The sequence below is a fragment of the Zalophus californianus genome, chromosome 11 (genome assembly GCF_009762305.2).
Source record: "Zalophus californianus isolate mZalCal1 chromosome 11, mZalCal1.pri.v2, whole genome shotgun sequence".
NCBI lineage: Eukaryota > Metazoa > Chordata > Mammalia > Carnivora > Otariidae > Zalophus > Zalophus californianus.
Window position 1 is genome coordinate 39537874 of NC_045605.1, and position 22636 is coordinate 39560509.

Genomic DNA, 22636 nt, shown 5'->3' on the forward strand with positions numbered 1-22636 from the left:
TTTTTGACCATGAATTTCAAGGCTTGCTTTTCCAGCATCCATAGTCCTACCTACATCGCCCCATTTTGAGTTCACTGTCTTTTGTACTAACTCCAACTTTATGTTCTAACGAGCAAAATGATGCTGAAAAGCTGTCTTGCTGGGGCAACAGGTGGCAAGTGTGAAAATACAACCAGTGGATGAAACTCATGGACAATCACAAGTTTTCTACATAGAAAAGAGAAGGAAGATGGGCGGAAAGTGACATCTGAAGTCAGGAGACTTGTTGGCTTTGTTGTCACCCCTACAGACCCACCTGCTGTGTGCACAGGGTGTGTGTAGGGGTAGGGCCAGCCTAAGTATCTTTCAACTCTAAGCCCTAGATGACCGCAAAGGCAAGTATGCCAGGGATCTCTTCACTTCACGGGCAGCTCTGTTCTTAAAATCACCTATGAGAGAGCTTTGGCTTCCATGTTTGAGAACAGTGCTGCTGAATTTCTAGAACCCAAGGCTTAGCAAAGTGCCTTGCATATAGCAGACCTCATTGTTTTGTGTTCTCCCTATAATTGCTGTTATAATCACCACTTCATAAATATTTCTTGGATTCCAAGAAGGGTATCAGTGTACCTGTATTTTAAATACATCCTCTACCAAAAAGAGAGGTCTATTGGTACCCAAAATGAATACTTCTTCTAGAGTTTAGATGTGATAGGGAATATGTGAATCATATTCTGCAGTTGAGGGAGATCAGAAACAGGATCATTTGGATCAATATAACATAAAGAGGTTTCTTTCTCTTTTTTTTCCCTTTAGGACACAGAGGTGAGACATGCAGCACGTATATATCTCCAGCGGAGAGTCTGCTCACTTGGTGCTCTAGGCTTGGGTTTACCCTATGGAAGGTCAACTGGACTGGCTCAGCTGTACCTTCTGGTGAGCTCTGTTTTGTGGCTCTGGGTTGTGCAGCCCTCTGACCATCAAAGGCCATGCCACGGATACTCTTGACTCCTCTGCCTAACCAATGGCCTTCTATTTTCCATTTTACACTCTTAACATCCATGAGACACCATTGAAAACACATGTTGTGGTCTTCCTGTTATATAAGGAGTCCACGGTCATTATGGGTTTCCTGAGCACAGGCTGAAGCTGTAATGAATCCCAAGCACATGTGAGGGCGGATGTTAGCTGTGGTCCCTCCTGAAGGTAAATGTGGCATGCAGACAGAAATGCCTTTCGGAAGAGCTAGGGCAGAGTCATTTACCCAAGGGCAAGTGCTTCAGGAATATGAATTTAGACCCACATAATTCCACTCCCCTCTGCACCTGAGCACTCTCCGAGCTTCCCTGGTGGACACTGGCAGAGGTAGGGTCTCCTGCTGGCTTCATAACCGACACACTGCATGTCCCCTGGACATGGCTTCTCCATGCAAGGATCGTTTGACCCTGGGCACAGTCCTCCTGTGACAAAAGGGAACACACATGATCAGTATGCAGAGAATCACCTTACATTCTAGGGGACACTGGAATAGTTCCAGAGCGGGGCTCTACAGGCTCTGGGCTGAGAGACAAAAGGGCCACCCAGAAGCAGGAGCACCCGAATGGGCTTTACCTGGTGTGAGTGCCCATCAAATGTCCCTGCATCGGCCAAAAGCTCACCGCCAGCCTGAAGTAGTTTGGCTTCAAAGCATAAACAGAGCTCTTCGTTTTAGGTTCAGATATGCTAAGGTTGTAACTGGACCAGTATTAGCTGAAAGAAGATCACACTGCACAGGCTCTGGTCGTATTTACTGGAGTGGGTTCTGCACATGAATGCCTACATGAATGCATTGCTGGAGTTTCCATTTGTCTTACACCCTTTTTCTTTCCTGCCCTGAAAAACTTCAGGGGTAGACTTCGGAAGATGTTAGCTGTTGTTTTTCAGAGGGGAAAGAAAAAGACGTTTCTAAAGAAAAGTATGACGAATTCTAAGTCACGTAAGCACAATTCCCATTGTTTCCTAATCCCTTCTGCTACCTGCTCTTGTATCGATTAGCCATAAAGGTGTCCTACCACCTATCAAAAACAGTTGAATGATCGCTGGCAAAGGCAGTTTTCTTGCTACCTGTTCGATGCTCACAGCACAGTGAGATGAAAGGTTAATGCCTCAGAAAGAAAAATCCTGGAAAGCAGATTAACTGATTAAGGCAAAATTCAGGACCCAAGTGAGTCATTTCTGAACCGTGGTGAGGGCAAATGGGGGTCCACCCAAGGAAGTACAGGTTTCAGAAGTCCTGGATATTTCAAATGTGAGTAGGCCACTTTCCACGTAGTGAGAGTTTAAGCGGTAAGGATGATAGGAAAGGACACACAAATGAAAAATCGCCCACAAATGGGTTAGCGGTGGCCTAAAGGAGCACCTCCTCTGCGAACCAAGAATGTGCAGACATCAGCAGCTTCCTTCCTCAGGAGGATCTGACCCATTACCAAACTCCCGTCCGTCCTCTTTCCTCATCATTAAGCATACTGTCCCATTATACAGTCAATTCTTTGTTCAGGGGAAAGCAGACATTTAATGCTAACTACATGTAAACATTTAAAAACTGTAATCCTTGAGAAGAGCAATATAAGTGGCACCAGCACACTCAGAATTCATAAATCCTATTTTCCACCGGTTTAGAGCTCAGGCATGAAAGATACTCTTGGCAATGATCCAGCTTACAAAGTCTTAGAAGATGAAGGGATTTTCAACTGAAAACTTGGAATGATCTCTACAAATGGTTCTAAAAGACATTAAGTGCCCCAAAATACATCTTCTTATTTTCATCCCAAGAAATTTTTACTCCTGCCATGTATTTCTCAATATTTATGCATTTAAAACAGCTGTTCTACCACCTTATGATCTGCTTCAAAGTGCTTTTGATAACCAGTTTTAAGATAATTTTTGGTGCATTCATTCAGCAAATAATTTTTTTTAGGGCCAAAGAAGTGATAAGCCTGGACATATAGATTATTTGTTTATTTATTTGAAAGAAAGTAAAAGAGAGAAAGGGAAAGAGGGAGAGAGGGAGAAGCAGACTTTGCTGAGCAGGGAGCCCGTTGCGGGGCTCGATCCCAGGACCCTGAGATGACCTGAGCCGAAGGCAGACGCTTAACTGACTGAGCCACCCAGGCGCCCCAAGCCTGGACATACATAGATGACAGGAAACAAGGCCACCTCTTCCTCCCTCCGGGAAACAACCAGCAAACACATGAGGACTATACAATAAGGTAAGCGCCTTGATAGAGGTCCCAGAGAAGGGACAATTGTGTTTCCTGGGAGAATGTCAGAAGTCCTCACCAAAGAAGGGAACATTTTAAATTCAGGCTTGAAGGCTGAGATCCTTTTAGGAACAAGGGGCTGTGTTTCATGGGAATGAGCCAGCCATAGCAAGTGGCTCGACTGTTGTGTGGGTTAATGCTCATTCATGAAAAGTTCACAACTCTACCAGCTGACTCTTCACTGTCTCCATGCATGGCTACATGTCAGTTTCTGATGGTCTTGCACACTTCCAGGTTGCTCCTAAATGTGGACTCATTAGTATGTGCTCAAAGATGCTAACTCAGCCCAACACTAAACTTGGCCACATGAAGGTGGCCATGTGCATAGATAATCACAAAATGCATTCTATCCAATAGATGTAGTTCTGAATTACCTGGGCATCACCTTCCAATTAGACACAGAAACAGTAATTTACATACTTAAGAAATCTATTTCTTCCCATTACACAGACATGACTTTTTCCGTGTCCTGCTTTCGCCAGCTGAAGGATATCTTTCTCTACATTTCTGTTTCTGAGACACAGTGGCATAGACCCCATTTCTGCTGTAGTGCAAGGCTCTATTGTTAAGAAACTGTGCATTATTAAAAGTCCAGTTTAAAAGCCACTAATTCAAAGGGGGAAAAGAGGGCTAGATAATTTCAGACTCATGACAGTAAAGGTATTTTCTCCTGGAGGAATTATGGTAAGATTAAAAAAAACAAAAACAGCTGTAAGCGTATATAATAAAAACTAAACACAGTATTTCATATTAAAACAGCATTTGACTTCCTGCTATCTTCTTCTTCTTCTTCTTTTTTTTTAACATATAATGTATTATTTGTTTCAGAGGTACAGATCTGTGATTCAAAGGGCGGGGGAATTGGAGGGGGAGACGAACCATGAGAGACTATGGACTCTGAGAAACAAACTGGGCGTTCTAGAGGGGAGGGGGTGGGGATGGGTTAGCCTGGTGATGGGTATTAAAGAGGGCACGAACTGAATGGAGCACTGGGTGTTACATGCAAACAATGAATCATGGAACACTAAAAAAAAAAAAACCCACAAAAAAAAAATCCCAGCATTTGAGTACTTCTCCCTTTTATCCACATTTTTTTAACGGTTTCTCTTACCATCAGCCCTGCCCTGGTAGCTGGCACATGCTTCTTATTCTGTCACCATCTCTCTTATCTTGGGGTAAAGCCAAAGCCATTCAGACCAGCAGCTGGGATTCAAACTCAAAGCTTTTTCTTTTTCCCTCATGTCATAACCATAGAACCCATACAATTACACCCACTAAGTTAATGGATTATGTTAGATCCAGTGCCCATTATAAAAACTCTAGCTGGAGGATATGTAAAAAAAAATACATTAGTGTAAGTATTATAATATGTGCATTTAAAAAGTAATAATATTAATATACATATTAGATATATAATAAGTATATTTCTAGTCATTCTAGCAGCCATTGAGTTTGATAGGTTTACTCTTCTTTCTTTTTATTTTTAATAGGCTTTTTAAGGCAAAGGGGACAGTTCTTGGCAAGTGATCTATCTCTTGATGCGTTAAAAATCCTCCGGGGCCTCCCCCACCAAGTCTCAGCCCGGGCTGGGAACAGTTGTAAACATTCAGACTCCAGCTGCTTCTGTCAGCTCACTCTGCTCATGGTCGGTCCGCTCTCCCGTGGCTCAAGAGAGCAGGAAGGCAGATTAGAATCCAGAGGTCAGTGTAAAACGTAATGTCGTCCTTAGCTGGGGACAGATGTGAGCATGTGCGCAAAATGCGGTCTATTCCAAATAGAGAAAGACTTCTGGCTACGAGAAACAGGTTTCCCCAAACTAAATATTCCCCATGTACAATACTGTAGTTTTTCCTTCCCTATTAATTAGGAAAAGATATTAGGTCCTTTCTGACATATATGATGTCAGAGGGACTTGACCTTTGTATGCCAATGCTGAACAATGTTGTGTGTCCTTTGACCTCAGATACACCTAGACGTTTGGGTCCTGGGGACACTTTCCTGGGAATAATAAGCCTCTTTCCAGCCAAAGCCCTACATTCTCTAGCAACATGAAACCCAGTGTGCTTTAAATGGATGCTGAGGGGTTAACTTGTTTTTAGAAATCCCACGTTTATATCATCCCCCTCTCATGGAAGTATAGACACCTACTATTTTAAGTCTGAAAGACCATGTGTTTCACGGGAATGGGAATGAGCCAGCTGTAGTGAGTGGCTCGATTGCTTGTGTGTGTTAATGCTCATTTTAAAAAATAAAATAAAAATTGCTTTCACATACATTAGCCGTAGCGCGTGGCTCGACTGCTTGCATGTGTTAATGCTCATCTTTCTGATGGCAGACGGTGCCTTATCATAGTAATAGTTACGAGACAACAGTGTCAAGTCCCATTGCCCTCTGGGAGGAAGTTTATCTTATTAACTATCATTAAATAATCCAGGTTTAATTAACTTGCGCTGTGATCAGCGACAACTTGGGGGGTGGAGGGTCTAGACCGACACGTTCTGCATCTCCCGGCATCCATCAGTTTGGTGCCAGAGTTAGCATGAAGGGAGAAGGGGCCCACTTTATCAAAATGACCGATGCCATTTGTTGTGGCAGGATAGAAGGATCGGATGTTTTTAGCAACTCCAAGAACACGGAACAGGCAGAGAAAGTCTGTGCCCCACGCCCAGGTCCCCTCAAGAAGCTAGTGTATCGTAACAGGAAAGGATCTGCAGTGACAAGCTGCAGGCCTAGATCTTGGCTCTGACCAGTTATTCCACTTATTTACTGTGTGGCTCTGAACAGGTCACTTGACTTCTCTGAGTCTTGATTTCTTTTTCTGAAAAATGAGGATAATAACTGTTCATAGAGTTGTGAGGATTAAATGGGCTAATGTATGTGAAAGCAATTTTTTATTTTTTAAAGATTTTATTTATTATTTGTGTGTGTGTGAGAGAGAGAGAGAGGAAAGAGCACACAAGCAGGGGGAGGGGCAGAGGGAGAAGCAGGCTCCCTGCTGAGCAGGGAACCTCATTGGGACTCGATCCCAGGACGCTGGGATCATGACCTGAGCCGAAGGCAGATGCTTAACCGACTGAGCCACCCAGGCGTCCCGTGGAAGCAATTTTTAAAGGGAAAAACAAAGTAAAAACAAATTATTACAAGGTCTCAAAACTGGAGACACTAGTTTGACTCAGCCCCATGGCAGAAACCTGAACTCAACTGTAATCTTTTTCTTGCTGTTTTTTTTTGGTCAAATTCGTGGTTTGTAAACTGATAGGTGATATGAAATACCGTGTGCCTGGGAGGTACAAGCTAAAGCCTGGGCCATTTTATTCGTCTGCGTCCCAGGCCCCTGTGGGGTCAGCCCCTTGGCCACCTTGTCTCGGGCAGAGGTGGTCTTTCTAGACAGCCCTGTACGCAGCCTCGCACGGGAGAAAGGTGCACAGGATGTGGCTATTCTCCGAAAGAAGGTTTCCACGTTCTGAAGCGTTGCTCAGGTGGAAATTTAGGCCACTTTCTACAGAGCTGACAATGTACATTTCACTGGAGCAGCAGCTTCAGAGCTTTGGAACCTGCACAGAGGGGAACGGTGATCCTCTTGGGGTCTTGGAGGGTCTCGCTGCCATTCCTGCAGCCCCCGGGATTAAGTCTATGCCTTGAGAGAATACATCAGTATCTACCTGTCATTATTATCACCATCACTTGGAGCTGATTCAACCTCTTCATGTACATTTCTGCCTCATTACACTGTGGATCTGATAACTAACGGTAAATATCCTACACCCTGAATTCACACACTTTGCCAAGATGCCATGTCTTAGCAAATGCTGCACAAGTCAATAAGCTTTCCTCTTAATTCTTGGCCTGCATGAAGTTTTAAAACATATTCTCCAGAGGTCTCTTTGGTTTGAAGTGGTCTCTTAAGTGGTTCTCCCACAAGCACAGAATCATCTGGAATGGTGTTTGCTTGGCTCAGCCATATTTTCTGGATGTTTAGCTTAAATTTCATTTAAGACATCCTCTCTGGGGCGGTTGTGTGTGGGTGGAATAGATAAGGGAAGATCCACACGTTGAGAAGCTGGTGTCATGGCTAGGCTAGACACCTCTAAACCTCTCCTGGCATGTTGGGACTTGTGTACTGGAGATGAAGATCTGCAGAGACATAGCTGTTATGAATGTAAAATAGAAACTTCCCAGTTTGCAGGTTAAGATTCAGAGACTACACTGAAGGTTATTTGAGGTGAGGACTATTGGCTTTCTTCTCTGAGCATTAGCCTTAACAAACCCCAGCCCAAGGCAAACCCAATCTCAGATTTTTCTCTGCTTTTTAAAAACTCATCAAGGCTAAGTTTTAAGTGTCTTACTGAATCACAGAAGGCTTTGTCATTTTATTTTATGGTGCTTATTAGAAGTGCTTTCTGGGGCGCCTGGGTCACTCAGCCGGTTAAGTCTGCCTTTCACTTGAGGTCATGATCCCAGGGTCCTAGAATCGAGCCCTGCATCGGGCTCCCTGCTCAGCGGGGAGTCTGCTTCTCCCTCTACCCTCTGCCCCTCCTCCTGATCTCTTTCTCTCAGGCTCTCTCTCTCAAATAAATAAATAAAATCTTAAAAAAAAAAAAAAAAGAAGTGCACTGCCATGGCTGCCTATCACAGACTCCATTTACCTGTCCCCTGGTAATCCTCCCCAGGACTATCCTGACTCCTCAGCATCCTTGTCATTTGTCCAGTGTATGATGCTGGCTCGTCGTGTTCCCTGAGGACGGGAACGATGGCAGCCTCACCTACCTCTATACCTCCAGCACCCTGCACCCTGCCCAGGGCCTGGCAACGTATCCACATCACTGCTGAGTGAATGAGCAGATGAACGGATACCCCAAATCTCTGGGCTTTTCTCTTCAGTGCTCTCTCCGCTGACAGTGCATCCCCTGCCTGGCAAAGACCCAGGAGGACAAGCTTCACTGCTTCCAGTGCCTCTCATGGACTCCTCCAATAGGACTGAGGACTCCCTCCTTTGTCCCTCCTCTGTGCCCTAACTACACCACCTACAACTGTTTATAGCTTCTGTTTGTTTGCAGCCAAGGAACAAAGGAACTTCTGCAGTTTGCGTAGGAAAAGAGGATTCAAGGGGTCACAACAACTGCCCTTTAGTATCTGGAGGGCAGCTTGTATAGGAGGAGTTAGACGAGTCAGGTTCTGGGTGGCTCTAATGGATGAGCTGGGTGACGTTACAAGGAGGTGGATTTTGGTGCACTAGAAGGGAGAAGATTGTCTTGGTCCATCTTGGGAGGTTGTGAGGCCGGCTAAATTACTGTGCCAGGAATGTAGTTAACAGGATGTCTGTCGTGGGTGAGAGGTTGGATTGGAAACTTTGAAGGTCCTTTCACATGGGTGCGGAAGTAGTAGGGCGCCATGCTTGAGGCTACCCGCTGGGAATCATGGTGCCGGCCGTTTGCGTAGCTCTGCGACTTTGAGCAAGTCTGCTGAGCTTCCCAAGTCTTAGTCTCCTTAACTTCTGAGGAAGGTTAATGATACCCTGCCTTTATGGTTATTAGAAGGTTAAATGCAATTATGTATGTTGGACAAACAGTGCAGTCACTGGTCACCGCTCAGTAAATGTTCATTGTTAAGCCTGTCCCTGCTTCTCCCCTGCAGGCCTTGGCTCTCGTGCTCCTCGGCCTAGAGCACGTGCCGGATTCTACGTACCCTTTCAGAGCTAGCTCAGTGGGCATTGCCCTCAGTGATGTGCTGCAGTGTTGCTCTCCCCTCCCCGAGCGAACTCTGGTGACAGTGCCATAGGCCATGGCTGAGGGCAGGGCAGCTGTTGCTCACACTCTGCTTGGCCCCCACCCTGCTCCCCCACTGCCGATGCTCCCTTCAGCTCTGGCTGTCACCACCATCAACACCCTGGGCTTAACCTCTGATGGTCTCCTAGGGAGTCCATTCTCCTGGACAATGGGCTCTTTTTTTGATAGATTTTTATGACAGACTTTGGTCTCTTGTTTTTGCTTTTTTAAAGACTTCGATTTTTTGTCAGAGAGAGAGGGTGAGAGGGAACACAAGTAGCGGGAGTGGCCGGCAGAGAGAGAAGCAGGCTCCCCACTGAGCAGGAAGCCCGATGCGGGACTCGATCCCAGGACCCTGGGATCATGCCCTGAGCTGAAGGCAGACGCTTAATGACTGAGCCACCCAGGCGCCCCTACATTGGACTTTTGAAAAGTCAATGACATTTTTACAAAAGGGACAATCAGCACAGCCCGGTGGGACAACAAGAGGACAGAGCATCAAGGACAGCCCACAGAGCACCCTTCATTCCCTGTGCGTTTAAATTGGCATGAGGCTTTCTTCCTGAAGTGCTGAAGTTCACTAAACTTGTGAAGTTTACCAGGAGTCATCTTGTGACATCAAAACTTTGTATCTCTTGAAGTTCAGTTCAAACATGATGCTCGACGGTGGCTGGAATTTAATGAGCCTATTTGGCACTAAAATTCAAGTCTGCTTCCATTTTGTCAAAGCAACTCAGCATTTTGGTTCAAGATGCTAATTTTGTTAATTGGACCCAAAAAACTGTGCAGGAGAGAAAGAGGAGTTGGAAGTGGGGAGGAGCATATCAAGGCCAGATCTGTATAAATATTGCTACACAGTTCAGAATAGGCAGCTACCTCTATTTATCATCGTAATTATTCCACCAAGTGGTGGAAAAGTCCATTTATTGTATCTGCCAAGCTCCCAGGGCAAACCGAGGCGCAGTCAATACTAGTTGTGCATGTGTGTGCGCACACACGTGTGCGCGTGTTTTTAGGCGGGCAATTACTGAATTCAATTACCTCTCCGTCCAATAAATGAGAAAATGCCTGAAATGCCTACTGCTTTCCTTAACAGTTCCTCACTGTATTTTCATTAGAGGACACTTGAAAAGAAGTGAGAGCTATTTCTATTTCTAACTAAGAGTTTGCCCCTGAACTTGCAGGAAATCTTTCCTATTTTATCTTGCTGTGGGATTTCTCCAAGTTTGTTTTCCTTGACTACCAGCATTAGAATCACCCAGGGCTACGTATATAGACTCCTAAGCTTCACCTGAATCTTACTGTTATATTTGCATGTGGGGCCGGCTGTGGGCATTTCTGGTAAGCCCCATTCATGCATGCTGGCATCTGGGAGCCCCTCGGCTGTCCTGTGATGGTACTGTGATGCTGGTCAGCAGTCTGCCGGGGAAAACAAGGCTATCTGAGTATTCCTACAAAGCATATAGCACTGGGGTTGTGATTCACATAAGAAATGGAAAAGCCCCTATTCTTAAGATGCAGATAATAAAAGAGGGGCCCAAGAAAAGCCTGAATTGAATCCGCATGCCACCCTCACCAGCCACACAGCCCTGGGCAGGGCACGGAGCTACCACATTCATCAAATGGAGATGGTCGTACATCACCTGTTGAAGATGGGACAGGGCCAGATGACTTTTCCAAGTCTTTTTACTACTAGAATCTAGTATTTTGTTTTACAGCTTAGTTACAAGAGTGACTTGAAGGTGAGAAGAGGCTCCAGGATGAGCCTGAATCTACACATACAGCATTCTTTGAGGAATTGTTCACTTTTCAAACCAAGAAGGCCTCTTTGTGGGATGTCTGGGGGTTGAATCATAAAAGCTTCTGGCAGGGCCACCCGGGTGGCTCAGTCATTAAAGCGGCTGCCTTGACTCAGGTCACGATCCCAGGGTCCTGGGATGGAGCCCCACATCGGGCTCCCTGCTCCGCGGGGAGCCTGCTTCTCCCTCTGCCGCTCTCCCTGCTTGTGCTCTCTTCTCTCTCAAATAAATGAATGAATGAATGAATGAATAAATAAATAAAAGCTCCCGGCATCCTGGGTTTACCGGGAACAAATGGTTTATGGGGACCAGAGACTAGGAGTCCTGGGCAGAGACCCCCAACTCGAAACTCACTGCATTTAAAATATTAGTGTCTCATGAAAAACCTCCCTCTCTCCAACACAAATCACCTCTCTGATTTCCTACTTTGGAGAAATTCTGTCACGTCAGCCCTCCTCTGACTCCTCCTGATGAACTCATACTCATCCCTCAAGACCCAGGACACAGATGGTCTGTGGTGTAGAAACGTCACAGAAAGCCTCCCTTTGGCCGACCATATCAGGGATCTTGTCCTTTCTCTGCCTTAACATTTATTATAACCTTATTATTGCAAATAGGCTCTTACAAGCTGACCTCATAATAGCCCGCTCCTAAGGGCAGGGGTGGGCGGTGTCTTTTCCACGTTGAAGCTTTAGCGCTTAGCACATTGCTGCCACCACAGAGGTCTGCTGACTGAAATGCGTTCTCGGAGCACAGGGATTAATTAGCTGGTTTAGTTTCTCCTGCAGGCTCTGCCCTGCCCTATAGTGAACCTCTTTTGAACCCTGCTGTGAGTCGCTGCAGGAAGGCCCTAGCTGAGCTTTGGTGCATAAATCAGTTTGCCCACAACGGAGATCTAGGTAAAGCCCAGACAGCAGGCACTCATAAATCCTGCATGCTGGTGGCATCTGCCAGAAAGGCATAGCGTCTAGCTTGAATGCTTTGAGTTACTTTGGAGCTAATTTACATATTCAGCAGGTCCGACACCACTGCATCTACCTGATCAAAACACAGAATTCACTGGTACGGCAGGGTGAGTGGCAATCACTTTCTAGGCTTCTCAGAGGACGTCAAAATGTCCCTGGTGGGGTGGGCGGAAGCTGTGGTCTCAGGAGCCCTGCTCTGATGAGCTTATTTTCCAAGCCGCAACCAAGAACTTTCTATAACGGAAAGAGGCCAGGGGCCCTTCCTGTCCCCAGTTACCTAAAGGGATGTTTTACAAATGGCCTCTCTTCTGGCCACAGTCCCTTTGGGCCAAGTTCACACTGGTTAGAAAAACTCCGGGAGCAATTTTCTTGGAAGAGGGAAGTGAATTTATGGCTCCACATGTCAGAAAGGAAAAAAGGCAGAGAGCAATACTTCTCACTGACCACCATGGGCATGGGACTCTGGACAGCTATGGCCTCTGACTGGGAAAGGTCAAGGTTCAGCGACTCTCGTTACCTCAACAAACTCGAGCCATTCCATCTCCTCTGCTCTGAGGGCTGAAGCCCTCCGAGTGGCCCGTTTTTCACTGAAGCAAATCGAACTGCCCTTACCCTCAGCAGTAGCTTCCTAACTTGTTGGCCTGCCTCTGGCCTGGCCCCAGCTAATCCATTCCCTTCTGCAGCCAGCACGCTCTTTGTGAAAGACAGCTGATTCTGTCACCTCTTCACTTCACATCAGCACACCACAGCTCCTCCTGCCTTGGGGCAATTTCTACAATTTTCATCCTGGCTAATGGCCCTTGTGTGAACCCTGGCCCGCTCACAGGTCTCATCTGTCATCATGCACGCCCTCCCCCCCGCTTCCAGTGACAGAACATCTCTGTCACTCCCCTGGTATGGGCTTCCTTCCTACTCTGGACCTTCCTCATACAAGCTGCCCTCTGGCCTGGAATGTTCTTCCTCCCCTACCTGTTCTCATGTGTCTGATTCCTACTTATCCTTTATCCCAACCTGTCAGGAGACCTTCCCTCTTGGTGTGTCCTCCTGCGGGATTTTGTACTTCCCCTAGCAATACTTAATGCATGGGCTCATGCTAGCCTGCTGGTCTGTGCTGCTCGGTGAGCTGTACGCTCCACGGGAAGAGGGGCTCCCCTTGTCTTGCTTACCCCCAGCCCGGCATCTCTCATGGTAGCTTGGCCCGTCCTGGGTGGTCAGTAAACATTTTGCTGAATGAGCGAACAAACGAATGCGTGCTTATCAGGAACGGCGGCCCGGTCTACCCAGATCACGGGCGGCACGAGGGAACTCCAACCCAGACTCACCGTTACAGGTGCAGCGCACATTCCTGTAGAAACGCGGGCACACGAAGCTGATGCGCGCCGTGCTGTAGGTCAGGAGTGCATGGGAATCCAGGGACAAGCCCTGCTCGCAGTGCTGCTCCTGACAGTCCAGACCTGAGCAGTTTTTCTCCAGGATGGCTGAGATGCGCATGACGTTCTCCAGATGTCTCCTGGCATTGGACAGCTTCTGGATCAGGTAGGCCGGCTTGTAGAACTCACTGCTGTGCATTTCCACGGCAAACAGCATGTCCAGCTGGTTGGTCCCCGCCACGGGCTGGATGCTGATGATGCGCAGGGTGTCCTGCTTCTGGGTGAGGACAGCGTTGCGCAGGGTGCGCCGGAAGCCATGCATGTGCAGCCCCACGAAGTCCTCGGGGGACACATTCTCAAAGCGGATGGTGACGGTGTTCTGCAGCATCTCATGCACCAGCTGCTCCACGTGCACGACCACATCGATGGGCACCTGGAAGCGGCCATCGCTCACGGACACGTTCAGCACGTACTTGCCGCTGTCCAGACCCCCCAGGGCGATGATCTTCCCGTCGTGACTGTTCACTTTGAACAAGCTTTTCTGCTCCGATTTCAGGGCAAACGTGAGCACGTCATACATATCTTGATCTGTAGCATGGATCTTCCCAATGACCCCCCCGGGAAAATCGTCCTCCATGGTGACAATGTAAATCTCCAGAGGGATGGCCGTGGGCTTGTGGATACTTTCCTCAATGACCCGCACGCGGATGTAGGAGTGAGAGACCTGCTGGGGTTTGCCCGAGTCTTTTGCCTAAAACAACCAAGAGGGAGAAAGGCAAGGAACTCAGAAAAAGCAGAATCATTTAAAAACCAACACAACTCAGAGAGGAGATGTTTATTCCTTTACCCTCGTTTGCTTCTTCCTCCATCCCCTGCTCCTGTTCGGCGAAATGCCAAAGATGTGCACCGCAGGCAGAGGAGTGATTTATCACCCGCGGTCCCCACGTATACACTCGGGTTATGGACAATAAAACGTGTCCACACAATCTAGCCATTGGGGGTGAACAGGAAGGGGGACAGAGGGTGCTATGAGATCTGATATGCCTGCAACACGCTGGCCTGGTTTTCTTCTTGAACAGAAGCCGCCGGGGAACGTCATGCATAAAGTGGTGTTCTCACTCGGAGGAGTAATCTTTGCCCTCTTTGCATTCTTTCCTTTGGATTGGGCCAGGGAACACCTTTCTGTACATTCAAGAAATACCATGAGCTGTGAATTACACAATATGAAGGTTTAGAATAAAAGAAAATGGGATGTAGAAACGGGAAAAATAGGTAGCCTGAGAAAAACTTTGTCTTCCTTCTATATATAAGAATTGATAGGGGCGCCTGTGTGGCTCGGTGGGTTAAGCATTTGCCTTCCACTCAGGTCATGATCCCAGGGTCCTGGGATCAAGCCCTGTGTCAGGTTCCCTGCTTAAGCGGGAGCGGGCTTCTCCCTCTCCCTCTGCCCCTCCTCCCTGCTCATGTGCTTTCTCTTGCTCTGCTCTCTCAAATAAATAAATAAAATCTTAAAAAAAAAAAGAATTGATAGAAGAACCACTTTGACAGCAGATGTTTGCTGAACACCTGCCATGGGCAACACGGTGGTAGGCCGTGCTGTAGAGCTTCCGAGATGGGTAGATTGAGATTCCCATGGACTGGGTCCCCAGGGGAGGTGTCTGAGGATGGAGGGACGAGGTGGACCTTGCTGGTCAGATGGGGTTGGAGGAGATATGTCCTCGTAGGTGGAAGCCAGTGTAAAAGCAGGGACCTGGGCGTCACACAGACCTGAGTTTGAATCTCGACTCTGGCCTCGAGGAAGTGACTTAACATTTCTGAACTTCGATTTTTGTACCTTTCATCTGCGTATACGAGTAGTACCTCCTTCACAGGATTCTGGTATTGTGGGGATTAAAAGACACGGTGATGGCAAAGTGCTTAGCACAGGTCTGACCCCGGAAGTACTTAGTACATCAGAGTTAATGTGATCCACTATGGGAGCCAGAAATGCTGACAGGGAAAAGCCATGTAGGAGGAGAGAAGTTTAGCAAATGAGGTTGACCTTGAAGTCAAACTGTGGAGGGCCTCGAAGGACAGTGATGAGTGTGAACTTCATAGGCCAGAGGTTGCTCACTCAAATGTCAGAGAGCAGACAGGTGACAGAAAGGCATGAAGCCACTGGGTGTGAGGTGACAGATCAGTGGGCCTGTGGACTGAGCGGGACTGGAGAACCATGTTTGCCGAAGGACCCCGAGATTCAAAATCGGAGAGTATGGGCCTGGAGACCCCACGTTTTCAGGCACTGGGGAGCCACAGAGGCTCTAGCTCAGGGCAGGAGTTGGCACATCTATTCTGTAAAGGGCTAGGTAAGAAATCGTTTTAGGCTTTGGGGTTATACGATGTCTATCAACTAATCAACTATGTTTCCAGTGTGGAAGCAGCCGGAGCATATGTAAACAAACGGGTAAGGCCACATTCCAGTAAAATTTCATGTATAAAAACAGGCTGAGGGCAAGATGTGGTCCTGGGGCTGTAGCTGATCGACCCCTGGCCTAGGGGACTGATATAACCAAAGTGGAATGATTAACCTGGGCGGGGAGGCGGGATGTATCAGAAAAGAATGAGGCTGAGGCCAGAGGAGTCACCCAGGGGCTCCTGCAACAGTGAGCGTACGGGGCGGTACAGGATGAAGTGGGGAAAGGACAAAGGAAATGTCACTGATGCACGTGGGGACCTTATGAAGCCAGAAACTCAGCATGTGGTGGTAGTTTAACTTTAGGCACGAGGATGAGAAAGCTTTCTGTGGTGTTCCCGAAGTCTGAGATGCAGAATCTACTCTCTACTCCACGGGCCACACGGTGGCAGGCCGTGCTGTACAGCTTCCGAGATGGGCAGATTCCCACGGACTGAGTCCCCAGGGGTTGTGTCTGCGGATGGAAGGACGAGGCGGCAGGCAAGGAACCATACTAGCTTCTATGGGAAGGCACTAAACATCTCTCCTTGTTCTTGGTACCTATTCTGTGATCTAAAATTATTTACATAGTATCGTTGGAGGAGTGGGAGGCAACTGGAGCGTTCACTGACATGCTCAGAGCCAAAAGTCATTAATCTGGAAAGTTTCTTGGAGCACAGTTAGCCATAACTTACCCAAAGAAGTAAAGAACCCAGTGAAATGCTACCCAAATATAAATAATAATAATTATTATTACTGCTACCATTAATAATGACTTGGGTTGCCCTCTGTGGCAATTGTGAGTAAAAAAAAGTCACTTTGTCTCACAGATGGGACCCAAATCTTGGTGCGGGCAAAATTAATTCCTGGGAACTCTCTTCCTGCTCCTAGCCACACTCATTCCATAGCTGCCACTTTTGCCTCTTCGTCTTATTTCATTTTACACAGGCCACTGCTCTTGGGGAAGCTGAGATGTTGGGAGGCCATGGCCATCCGAGGGCTTGGCCCCCTCCTGCCTCCCTGGGACAACTCACCAAACTAAGGTCTCTTCAGAAGCAGAGCCCACGATACGCCTCAGTCACATTGGGACAAAGATCAGTAGCTCTGATAGGTGGAGAAATGTGGCAACTTCTACTCGGTATAGGGCAGCAAGCCTTGATCAATGAGCTGTCTCTGAGGGTCAGGTAGAAGCCCAGGAATTCAGAGAATGCAGATTCCGGCCCAGAGACTGTCTGCCTGGCACACTACAGGAATGTCCCTTCTGAACAATGATGCTTCCCTTCCTTCCTGTTCAAATTTCACACAAAGAGGCCGCTTTTATTGGTGTGAAATTGAATTTGAGATTAAAAGGGGAACATGCCTGCACGGTAATGAATTATGTTGACTTGCTCACCAAAGAAAACCCATCCAATGGGCGCAGAAACCAGCACAAGGGAAAGGCGGCCTGACGCGGCCAGAGGACGGGGCCGTACCTGGACACACAGCACGTACTCCGGGGACTCCGTGTGCCTGAAGACCACGGCGGACCGCAGGATCCCGTGCGGGTCCAAGACGAACTCCTCCTCTTCATTTCCCGACAAAATTGAGAAGGAGAAAGGAGGCCCATTGTGGAAGGAGTCTCTGTCTGTCACCACCAGCTGCAAGATGCTGGTGCCTACTGGCTTGTTTTCCTGTATGCAAAAGGATATTAAAAAGGAAGATAAAATTACACCTCTCTTCACATTGAAAAAAAACCCCATCATTACGGCTAGAAAACAGGGCATTCAGCAGAAGGGGTTCCCTGTGGTATTATCTTGTCTTCTGACAGTATACTGGCGTCCACAGGCGTCATGCTCTGCATCCTTGGCTGCCTCCTCACAATCACCCCGTGAGACAGTGAGCTGCAGGTAAGCACAGGAGGGCCTCCCAGGAGGTGCCGGCTTCATCTTGTCCTTCACAGAATGGGAAGGCCCTGAGTTCACCTAAATGGCTCTCACCAGCCTTTTGTGAGTAGGTCGGAAACCCTCTCCGGCCAAGAAAACATCACCCTTTCGGGATGGGAAGGCACTTTGTCACACCCATCACAACACGATCACACGGAGGCCCAACGCTGTGACACAGTGTCACAACATGGAACTTTCTGGGGTGAGGGTGGGGAGACATCCTGGCAACTTCCCAGGAAGTACACAAAGGCATATGCCAGGTGGAAAATGGGCCTTTACACCTCACCCCTCAGAACACAGTTTTGCCGTGTTTCTGGAGGAAAGGGAAAGGGGGTGGACTGTTTCCCAAACTGAGAATGAAGAGAATGAAAATCCTTAAAGTCATCAGAATTTTGGGGAACGCTGATGTTATCATTCAAGCATTATTTTGCAGAACCTCTCTGCCTTTTCCCCAAAATAGAAACACAAAGGCTTTTGTCACTCCTCCTTGGGTCGAAGGTTCTCCTCACTCCGATAACGCCAAATTAAATTTCTCTGTAGCTCAGGCGAATTGGTTTTCTTGCCCCCCTCTGTTTAGACTTCAGCAAGACCACAGCTTGGGCCTGAAGTCAGTTTCATTAGTCAGGCCTGCTGATGACATCGATTCAGCATTAAATAAGTTAGGGTCACAGAGATGGAGACCATGATACAGTGCCGTGTGGACGGGAGTCACGCACGGGGCAGGCACACTCAAGTTCTAAGTGCTGAATTCGTCTTATGAAAACCATGTGTTGGAATAAGGAAATCATCCTGGGTTGGAAAAAGGGAGGAACATTCCTTGAAGGAGAAAGAGAAAAGGACCTAAGACCTGTGATTTTGCTCCTTCTCTCAACTGGCCTTTTGGTCATCAAGGACTAGACACCGTTTCCCCCTCCCGTCAGCCACAGCACCCCCTTAGCCCAGCATAGATTTACTATTTCACGGTGACAACACACTCAGCACCACACAAAATAGAAGATTTATTGATTTGTTTGCTCACTTTATAAAGGCCATTTCCTGAACTGGAGAGAGAGAGAGGCGGAGAGAGAGAATGTGTGCCCCAGGGGTCAGCATCCAAGAAGGAAGCGAGAGAGAGAGAGAGAGAGAGAGAGAGAGAGAGAGAGAGAGAGAGAGAGAGTGTAGACAGGCCCCGGCGCTGATATGAGCCACGGTCACTGCTCATGGCTGCAGTTGTTTCTTTCACTGCTGACTTCCTGTGGTGCATGTGAAACAGTCTGTCAAGCTGATTGATGTGTGTCATAAACCCGAATGTTGAGTAGGCAAAGCCCATTTTGTTTTGGGGCGAGCACGCAGAGGCTGGGCAAGGCAGACAGTGCCACCGTGGGAGGCAGACCAGGAGGACAGTGATCTTCGAGAAAGGAAAATGCAGGAAGGGGCAGACCCCGGGGCGGGGGCGGGGGTAGGGTGGGGGTAAGTTTGGTGGAAGCCAGAGAGGGAGAAGAAGGCAGGACTGCTGGAAAGGGCATCAGAGAGGAGAGGAAGACCGAAATACCACTGGGGAAGGAATCTGATTTCGCTAAGTGGGAGGCGAGAAGCAGAGGGGCTGCCTGCTCTCTGAGCAAGCCTCCTCTCTGGGCCTGACTTCTGGACACCTCAGCGGTGGAGGCAGGGAGCCGGCTGTAGATGGCCAGACTCACAGTCCTGATGTTATTCCAAAGAAGTCCCTCGAGAGCCCCGGCTCACTCTCACCTCTCCTTCTACCCACAAAGCCTGCAGACCCCGTGGGAGGTGATTCTGAGGCCAAACCGGATCAGGCAAGAGCTGGTGCTTGGGACTCTCTGAGGCCCCTCACAACACGTGTATCAATCCCTGTTGCCTCTAGCTCTTCCATGCCCACAGCATTCCTGGACTGGATTCCCTGACCCTCCTGGAGTTGGGAAGAAGAAGTAGCTGCCCCCCAGCACTGAGCTCATGAAACATCTTTTGAAAAAAAAATGGATGGGAAGAAGAGTCATGCCCCACCGAGAGCTGACTAACAGCCGTAAGCTACTCCATCCTGCATGTGGATTTAAAGTGCTAAACAAATTGCTTCTGGAAGATTGATTTTAATGCGTAGCAGCCCTTTCCTGATGCCCAACCTGTCTTGGACAGGTGAGACGGTTTGGAGCAATCGCCCCCCACCCCGATGACGGGACAGCATGGAGTGGCAGAAAGGCAGCCTGCCGCTGGGGTAAAAAGAGGGCGGTTTCTGCAGAAGACTGACCTGAGTTCAAATCCTCACTCTGCCACTTACCAGCTGCAGGATCGTGGGTGAGCTACTGAACCCCTCAGGCCCTCGGCTCCCTTACTGTAAAGTGGGGGCTGCCTCACCCTCCCACTTCACTGGGCTGTGGTGCATGCAAAGCGCCCGGCACTTGAAAGAACCCCACTGGCAACAGCGCTCATCAGTGGTTATCAGTCAGCTGCTGCTGTGGAAGTCAGGCTCTTGTCATCCCAGCCTCATGACGGGATGAGTTGATAAGAAAAAAAAAAAAATGAAAAAATGATGAGTAAACCATAGCAGAGGAAGAAGGCTGAGTGCGTAAGGCCCAGTGCCTGGTGGGCGAGTTTTGCTCACCTGGATCACAGCGGTATAGTTAGCAGGCGTAAAGACTGGGCTGTTGTCATTCACGTCAGAAATGTCAATGTTGACAGTGGCCGTTGACGACATTGCAGGAATGCCGCTGTCTACTGCCTGGACCAGCAGGGAGTATCCAGACACCTGCCAAAGCACAAAGGACTGACAGTAACGAAGGGCAGCCTTTGCCTGCCGCTGCCCACACTCAGAGGAGCTGCAAGCTCGGCTGTGCTCTGCTGAAGATCAGCCACCCTCACTCTTGGTTCTCTAGATTGGGGTTTCTCAACCTCGGCACCCCCGACATGTGGGCCTGAGGTAATTCTTGGCTGCCAGGGCTGACTTGTGCCCTGTAGGATGTTTGGAGGCATGCCTGGTCTCTACCCACTAGAAGCCAATGTCATTTTCTGCCCATCTGAGACAACCAAAACTGTCCCCAAACATTGCCAAGCGTCCCCAGGAGGGGCAAACCCACCCCTGGTTAGAACCACAGCTCTTGGTCTTTGTTCAAACACAGCAGCTGTCACCCTGATCTTATTTCTCTGTTCCGATCCTTCAGAAGGTACGGGGATATACCACCTGGGGAGGTTTTTCTGCTTTTCAGCACAACCACTGTGACATTTTTTCCCGTATTGAATTTTACTCTGAAGACATATATTTTTAGTCAAAACACACAATGTTTAGAAACTTAGTTTAACCTTGGCAGAGGAGGAGTTTTCTGGGTCATTCTTTCTGACCTAAATACCTTCAAATGATCCTTTTGTATCTGCACATCTAGGCCTAAAGCTGCCGATGAGACCAGGACCACAGGATGCCAATGCTGAAGGTACTTTCTTGCCTCCTTGCTTTAGGAAGGACTGAAATTCAAAGTATCCAGAAAGACACATCTTTGCTCTTTCTTTAAAACACCCATAAATAAGAAACTGCCAGTATCTATTGGCAGAAAATTCTTTCTAAGGCTTAGCCCAAATATGTCATGCTGTATTTCAGCCCATCCTATTTATTGTCGTTATTTGGAATGGAGAATCTTCTACTTTTACTCAGGGAGCCTGTATTCAATTCCAGTGAAGGGACTGGTGTCTACAGGAGGGGAACTGGCCCAAACTAGCTTACCCGTTCCCGGTCTAACTTCTTCTTAACCTTTACAAGTCCTAGGACAGGCTCCACAGCAAATTCATTGTCCCGATCTCCATTCACAATGGAAAAACGAATCTGTCCATTGGGCTGGCTATCTGCATCTTCTGCTACTAGCTTCATGGGACACAAGCAAAAAAAGAAGAAAAAAAAAGAAAGACATAAGAGACAAAGAAAAGATTTATTCTTAGGGTCCCAGGTCTTACAAATGGGCATAACTGTCCTACTGTCTGTGCGTGCGTGAGTACATGTATGCATGTGCAGGGGGTTGGGGGGCGGATTTATTTTATCCTTAGCCACCTAATAACTTATCTAAGGTCAGAAACTGGTGAGAGTTATCATTAGAAATGTATTCCATGGTCTGTTTTGTTTTCTTGAAAAACATACACTCCAAGGAAGAAAGTAATTATTGGTCACTTATACCTTGCAATAGATGAATTTATCAGACCCTTCCAATGTACAAAAGAAGAAACAGTTGAAAGATTGGTGACTGACTAGCGTTCTTGGGGACAAAAAGACCCTGAAAAGAGAAAGTGTGACGAGAATCCAGGATAGATTTTGCTCACTTTTTCGCTCTCTTTAGGATTATGGGTCCCAGACATCTGGACCTCCCACTGGCACCTACCAAAATGACAGAGTCTCCGACCAAGGCATCTTCACTGATGACAGCGCTGTAGACATCCTGGCTGAACCTGGGAGGATTGTCATTCACATCTGTGAGGTTGATGCTGACGGTGGCCACGGCACTGAGAGCGGGTGTGCCCCCATCTTTGGCTTCCACCACCAGGAAAAACTTTTTGCATAATTCATAGTCCAGGACCTCAGAGACAGAAATACCCCCTTTGAAGAAAAATGGGAAGTTTTAGATTTGATTAGGGAAAAAAACACTGGTCAGCAGTTCCATAATCATGGAAATATTTACATCATCTCCAGCCAAGAATTGTAGATATTCAGGAATCTGTTTATTTAACGCCCCGCAGAAAGCATCTCAGAATCTGATTAATGCTGTCAGTTAAAACACAGCCATCCATCAGATGCAACACTGAAGAAATAAAGTCTTTGACGGTTTCTCCAACAGTTTCTGAACTTCTCTCAAGCATCCCGAAACTCTCTGGCATCATTCGCCCATATGCTTCTAGGGAGAAGGGACAGAAACAAGCTTCCATGATAAATGTCTCCCGATGATCCCTTAATTGGACCCAGGCAGACAGAGAATGAGCTGAGATGTGGGGATGTGATTGCATGACCCCACCTCCCTGTCGGCAAGTCAATACCTGCAGACTTCGCTGATTTCAATTAACCACTTATGTGCCTTGCCAAGTTATAATGTGCTTATCTAAAACTATTACAGCACAAAGAGGGCAAAGAGCTCAGACAGCTCA

The 22636-nt window shown here is 47.7% G+C and overlaps 1 protein-coding gene across 1 annotated transcript in view; it reads right to left on the reverse strand.

The window, feature by feature from the left end:
• FAT3 (FAT atypical cadherin 3) overlaps window positions 1–22636 on the reverse strand; it is a 642087-nt gene that overhangs the window by 37238 nt on the left and 582213 nt on the right. The window contains exons 18-23 of the mRNA XM_035722989.1: window positions 21880–22094; window positions 21234–21371; window positions 20124–20267; window positions 17078–17275; window positions 13127–13925; window positions 1302–1436 (exon numbers count right to left, since the gene is read on the reverse strand). Of these exons, the coding sequence (XP_035578882.1) occupies window positions 1302–1436; window positions 13127–13925; window positions 17078–17275; window positions 20124–20267; window positions 21234–21371; window positions 21880–22094 (1629 nt within the window). The remainder of the gene's footprint in view (window positions 1–1301; window positions 1437–13126; window positions 13926–17077; window positions 17276–20123; window positions 20268–21233; window positions 21372–21879; window positions 22095–22636) is intronic.